At 31.3% G+C, this 7,009-nt stretch overlaps 1 protein-coding gene across 2 annotated transcripts; it reads left to right on the top strand.

Moving 5' to 3' along the window:
• Positions 1–1,339: 1,339 nt before the first annotated feature.
• LOC146936915 (delta-latroinsectotoxin-Lt1a protein) lies at positions 1,340–3,913 on the top strand. Of its 2 annotated transcripts, none has more exons than XM_085751470.1 (3): positions 1,340–1,925; positions 2,080–2,265; positions 3,405–3,913. In XM_085751470.1, the coding sequence occupies exons 1-3, from the start codon at positions 1,419–1,421 to the stop codon at positions 3,690–3,692; spliced, it is 981 nt and encodes a 326-aa protein (XP_085607596.1). In that variant the 5' UTR covers positions 1,340–1,418; the 3' UTR covers positions 3,693–3,913. The 2 variants fall into 2 exon arrangements, with proteins under 2 accessions (XP_085607596.1, XP_085607595.1); XM_085751469.1 differs by having other exon boundaries at positions 1,340–1,997.
• The last annotated feature ends 3,096 nt before the right edge of the window (positions 3,914–7,009 follow it).

The following is a 7,009-nucleotide window of genomic DNA, read 5'->3' as shown; positions in this document are numbered from 1 at the left end:
TTTCTCCTTGTAAAAAAAAATAAAAAAAAAGTGCTTGTAAATTAGTGATGAAGATAGTAATAATAAAATAGCATAGGTCTAGCATCCTTTTCGGTTTAGATCAGAATCTTTCACTAAACATTTTAGAGGAAATAGAATGGGTAAAGACTAAAGCGTGCTTACTTTGTTATCATTTCTTGAATGTGGAAAGAGAAACAATTCGGTGTAAAGCAAATTAACTAATGCCGTTATTATAGGCGCCCGCAATATTCATGATCACAACATAATCAATGGTTTTGCCATAACATAGGGATTAATTACATTTTTTTTTTGTCTTAGATGAGTGGTAATCCACTGAAATTAAACTCACACACAACTGTAAGGTACCGGGTTCGAACCCGGGTCACGACGTCCGGCCTTGAAATTTCGGCATTTGTCAGTTGAACTAGGACTTCTAGACCTTACATTTTCTTTATTTGGTAAAAAAAAAATTACATTTTCATTATTTAAGGTTTTTTAAATGAAAAAAATTAGTATGTTTTTTTTAGAGAATAATTCTTAGGTTAGTAAAAAAAATAGTATGGTTAGAAATGGGAGAACCCGAGTTCAATTTCTAGGTAGAATAATTCTTGACCAGACTCTCATTATACTTCATGGCCGAATTCCACATTATCAGAACCTCTTTATTTTTCCTGAGAACCGAAAGGTTAACGCTAAAGAAAAAACATTATGCTTTGAGTGGGATTTGAACATTCAACCTTCTTATTGTTTTGTTGTTTAACCTCGTGTTAGCCACAAAACCATGTTTATCCCCTTAAAAGAAAGTTACAAAATGTCCAACAAGTTCTTACAACACTAAGAGTTGTGAGATTGATTATAATTCTTTTTTTTGAATAACAGATTGATTATAATTTGGTTTATTAAGAGCAAACTTATTTTCAATAATCATTAAAATATTGTAACAAAATAAATTCAATTTGGAAAAAATATGTCAACATAGTTTTGTTCAATTGGTAAGAATTTATCTTAGATTCGAATCTAAGTTAGAATTTTCGTTGTAAATACTTAAGTATCACATAGTCTTTCATAGTTATGGTGAGTCCCAAAATCAAAGAGAGTATAATACAATGAAAACATTATATATAATGCTAATGCATGATGAGACTTCAAATTAGAAGCAACAATAATGTTAGTTCTACTCATGTCCCTTAATGAACACCCAAAGTAATTGTATAAAGAATAAAATATTTTTTTATTAAACAAATGTGTAAAATGCCTCAACTAGGCCCATCCTTCATGATGTAACCCTTAATTCCCTATCTTTATTTTGTTTAAAACCTATCCATCCAAAGCTTCATTCACAATTGAAAACACACAAATAAACAAACCACTTTCTCTCCCACTTATTTGGCTGGCATACTAAGAAACACACGATAATAATGTCTTACCATAATGGTATGCATCATAACAACAACGTTGTTGAAGATCATGAAACTCTGACATACCAAACCTACCCGTGTGGATACTATGTCCAAAGCCCCTCCACAGTCTCCCATGCAAATAGCATAGACAAGCATAGCAACGTCCAAAACGACGCCGAATCAACTTTCCACTCCCCGAACCGATCGGAGACCCATCGGACAAATCCGGCCCACGAACAAGAACCCAGCCGATTTGCCCTTTGCCGCTACTCCTCCTCTCGAGGCTCCAACAACTCTTTCTTACACCACAAGAAGGTCTCATATGACGGCACTGCCACTGAAAACGATGATGATCACCATCTGGTGATCGTCAACGATTGTGGCAGTGTGGTCAGTGATGAGGATGAGAAAGGGTTGTTTGATGAGTATTATTATGAAAAAAATGGAGGGTGGAAGAGGTACTTCTCTTACCATAACTCTGATTCATGTGCTTGGATTTGGCTGCAAGTTACTTGGAGAGTTATGGTGAGTTTTGGATTTGCATTGCTTGTTTTCTACATTGCTACAAAACCTCCAACACCCAAAATCTCCTTTGAGGTGAGTGCGTCAATTTATCCAGATATAGCGATAGCATGATGTCACTAATTTTTACTCATAAGGTTTCTTTATTGATTTGCAGATTGCAAGGATTCCAGAATTTAAACTAGGGGAAGGAGTGGATAGAACTGGAGTGACCACAAAGATTCTGACATGCAATTGCTCCATGAATTTAATCGTAGAGAATAAATCAAGATTTTTTGGTCTTCATATTCGTCCTCCCAAGATGGATATGAAATTTTCCATCTTACCCTTTGCATTTTCAAATGTAAGTATGTCAATTATAGTACAGAATATTGAATGATTGATTCTAGCATATGTCCTTGTTAAATGGACATAGACTAGTGAATAATGATCCTCACATTGTGTCCAAAAACAAAAAGTGATCCTCATATATCACTATAAGATTACACATTATGATTGCCATTAGAAATCACAAAAGGCAAAACTTTACTACTTATTTATTTATTTATTTATTTCTAGATGATAATTAATCACTAATTTTTTTGGTCATTGTGATGATATTAATCACTAATTTTTTTGCATTTTAGATGACTAATTTTTTTGTGATGATATTAATGACTAATTTTTTTTGCTATTCAAACTTTTAAGCTTCCTAAGCCTCTTTGACAATTTTTCAGATATATTATAAAAACTTGGTAGTGTAATTAATTTTTAAATTTTTGTTTAATATTCCTAATTTTACCTTCTGTATAAGGATGTATTAGATTCTCACGTTTTTTTTTAATCTTTTAATACAAATTAGTATAGTAGTAACTTGAAATAATTTTAAATAAGAGAACTTTTTTTGTCAAAGAGGGTTATATTTAGAGTTTTTTTTGTTTTTGAAGGAAGGGTTATATTTAGAGATAGAGGTGGTAGTATTTTAGTCCTCCTACGAGAGGGTCTTATCAATTGATCTTCTCCCTTTTAAAATTGTTCATTCCCTAAATTGTGTGTGAGTTAACTCACGCTCGATATTTTTCAGCAAAAGTTAACTCACGCTAACAGTTTTAAGATAGGTTGAACCAAATTAAAAAGTGATTGAACTGGTCTTAAAAATATCAGCATGAGTTAACTCACCTTGAATTAAGGGAATGAACAATTTTAAAAGAGGAGCAATTTTCGTCTCATCTCATTATTAGTTTTTTTTATAATATAGTAAAATAAAATATAGGGCTTGTTTTTATAGCCTCAATGTCTTGCTATCTACACAGCCACAATTGCAACCCACTCCTCCCTGCATTCCCAAAATACAGAGGGTGTGCTGGAATTTATGGGGTGTAGAATCTATAGATATCATGAAAACATATGTAGCATCATCCCTAAGGAAAAAAAAATAAAATAAAAAATAAACCCTAAACTTTGTTTTTCATAAACATCATGTAAATGTTTGCATATATGTAGGGACCTGAGCTCTACGCAGAAAGTGGATTAACCATCTTTCCATTGCAATTAGAGGCAAAGAATAAGCCCATGTATGGTGCTGGAAGAAGCATGGAGGACATGCTAGATTCTGGAAGAGGATTGCCAATATTGATACAAGTAATCTTGAGTTCAAGCTTTGAAGTGGTGCCAGCACTTGTAAAGCCTAAGTTCCATCACCGGGTAGAATGTATAGTGGTTCTTAAGAAGACTTACAATAAGAAACATCATTCCCAAGCATTTAATAGTACTTGTAAAGTAACTTCTTGATTAAATGTGAGTTTGAAGTACTCTATATAAATTATGTGGTAAAATCCAATTGATAAAAGCTTGAAGTTTTTTGATTGGTTGTTAAACGGAAAGGAGAGAAAGTGGTAAGAAAGGCTTTTGAGAAAAGAGAAATAGAAGATAATGAAGTATTCCCTCCAGTCTTGAATGTAAGAAACAAAAAAAAATCACACATATTAAGAAAGTTGATTGATTGCATTTAAGTCATTGTAAAAAGTACCATTTTTCCAATTATGTCCTTGTCTTGGAAACATGACTTTTGAACTCCACCAATGAAAAATCTTTGGAATGCGTTAAACATAGGAATGTGAAAAAAATTAGATAAAGTCAATGAGGTTAAAATTGGAATAGTAATATTTAATATGATGACTTTTGTATACTTTTTCTTACATTTGAGACCAACAATTTTTTTGTTTTGTTTCTTACATTCGAGACCGGAGGGAGTAGATGTAATGTATTACTCCCTCCGGTCCTATATATAAGAAAAAATTCTTTTTTTAGATACATTGAATAATTAATGTATCTCGTTTACAATGAAGACTAGATACATTGATTATTAAATGTATCTAAAAAAGAATATTTTCTTGTATATAGGACCGGAGGGAGTATTTGGTATTAGAGCGATGAGTGATATTTTGCTTAATAGCATGTAATGTTTGTTAGCTACCCTCATTAAAGAAGAAATCAAAGATAGGGAAATGCTACACTAGGACTCTATTTAAGGATTTTAAAATAAGAAATTATTATGTACAAAAATTAAATATTTTAATTTTTAATGCATTAAATGTACATATTTTCTTATTACAAAAACTTATCTTATTCTTATAAAAGCTTATTAGCTATATCTCGTGAGCTTATCTCAGTTAGTAGGGACAATGCATATCCAAGGTTCAGGATTCAAACTCCGATCACCACAAAAAAAAAAAAAAAAAAGCTTATTAGCTCTAACAATTGTTAAACCTTAATCAAGCCAAATTTTTCTCTCCATTCATATCATTAAATGCATTGGAATAAAACATATTCTCTCCCTCTTATCCGTATGCATTAAATGCGACCCTTCATATCCCAAACTTTTTCCTCTCACATTATCTTTAAATGTGTTTTTTGAAATGTCATTTCCCTCCCTCCTCAAGATTGTAATAAATTCGCCCATATTTTCGAAGAATCTATTTACATCTTCTTATTGTAAAAGCTTATTAGGTCTAGCTATTGCTAAATCCTAATCAAGATCAAGCCAAGCTTTTCATTCCCTTCATATCATTAAATGTATTGGAATAAAGCATATTTCGTCCCTCCCAGATGTATCCATTAAATGCAACCATTTATATCCCAAACTTTTCACTCTGATAAGATCATTAAATGTTTTTTCTAAATGTCATTCCCCTCTCTCCATATTGCAATAAATTCACCCTTATTTTAAAAGAAGCTCTTTACATCTTCTTATTATAAAAGCTTATTGGGCTAGTAATTACCAAACCCTAATCAAGCCAAGTTTTTCCCTCCCTTCATATCATTAAATGCATTGGAATAAATCATATTCCCTCCCTCCCATTTGTATGCATTAAATGCAACCCTTTGTATCCAAAACTTTTCCCTCTCACGTGATCATTAAATGTGTTGTTTGACAAATTAATTTATGTCGAACAATTAAGTTAATCAGGATTGTCCGATTTACCAATTCGTATAATTAAATTTAAAAAATTTACTTTTAAGTTAGAATACTAATATGGCTATATGGCAATGCTTATAGTCAATTACATTAATATTTTTTAATATGAATTGTTGGAGATGTTTTATATCAATATTTTTGTTTTTAAAGTTAGATAATTAATTTAAAAAATATAATTAAAATAACTGGTCAGCCAATTAATTAATGAAAAGTTAATATTGTTTTTACAAAGGTAATCAGAACCGGATCGGACATCAAATGGCTAAAGGCATAGGTTCGAGGTTTAGAGGTTAAACCGAGGTTGAACTGGGGTCGAACCGTTTATTACAAAATAATTCATTTATATATAAAATAAATAGTATTGGAATAAATAAAATCAATTTTTTTTTACTATATTAACCAAGAAAAATAAGAAAATAAAAAAGTTTGATTGTGAATTGGCCCAAACCCGCTTTTTTTAAGGGAAACCAAAGGTCCAAAGCCCATTTTATTATAACCCTAATATTTGTTGCTTTACTCTTGATGAATGAAAACAAATAGCCGCCGCTTGCGGCCTCTCTCTCTTATTGCATCTTACATTTTTTATTTTATTTTTTGTTTAATGTACTTAATCTTCTGTCATCTGAAAGTGAATATGTGTCTTTTCTTCTTGATTCGAATCGCACTGTCCAATTATTTTTCATTTTCTTTTACTTCAATACTCTGAATGAGAATTTCTCCATGTTGTCCGTGTACTTCAATACTGTGAATGAGAATTTCTGACCATCGTCTTGATTTTTTTTTTGGATGAAGAAAGGAATCAAACGCGGTCCAACACATCACTCATTCTGAACCGCCGGTTTTGTTCGGTTTTACTGGTTTATCACCGGTTTTCCGGTTTTATGACATAGCGGTTTTGAGGTCTTTCCGGACCGGACATAGGTCCGGTTCGCAGTTGAACCGGCCAGTCCGGTCTGGTTTTAATTACCTTGGTTTTTACCTAGATTATTGATCTTTAAACAATTGCATTAAAATTTAATGTTGGAGATAGTTAGGAAGATTTCAACTAGATGATGATGAAATGAGGTTTAGGATGTAGTATAGGAGATGAAGTTGAAAGAATTTGATTTATGCAAGTTGAAAGACCTATAATGAATTTGATTATTTGGTTCAAGATTTTGAGAAACCTAATGCTCAACATTTTAAAAAATGAATTGGTCTAACTCATTACATGTCTTTTTAGATCATATCTTAGGATTTTACTTTAAAAGATAATTAAGTTTGAATAAAGAAAAACTATACCATTATAGACCAATTATTGTGAAATCTTATTGTTTAAAAAATTAGAAACATAGAAGCATTAACAAAAAACAAAAAAAAAACAGGGTGACTAGATTTGAACCAATTAAAAACTTAGTGAAAAAACATATTAGGTTAATTTCTTAAAAACTTTGTGATAAAACATATCAGGTTAATTTTTTTAATTTAAAGGGCATAACTGCTGACCTATTTGGTGGTTGGTTTCAATATATATAGGGGCTTATACATTTGAATCTAATATGTTAATTTGTTAGTTTAATATATTGTCTTGCATATTCCTTTCTTTGATATAAATTATATAAAAATGGTTGTGGAGCTGAACCTTCAATAT

Source organism: Medicago sativa, chromosome 3, assembly GCF_051527215.1.
Source record: "Medicago sativa cultivar Bolivia chromosome 3, Bolivia_mono, whole genome shotgun sequence".
NCBI classification, from domain to species: Eukaryota; Viridiplantae; Streptophyta; class Magnoliopsida; order Fabales; family Fabaceae; genus Medicago; species Medicago sativa.
This window is presented reverse-complemented; position numbering and strand designations above follow the sequence as displayed.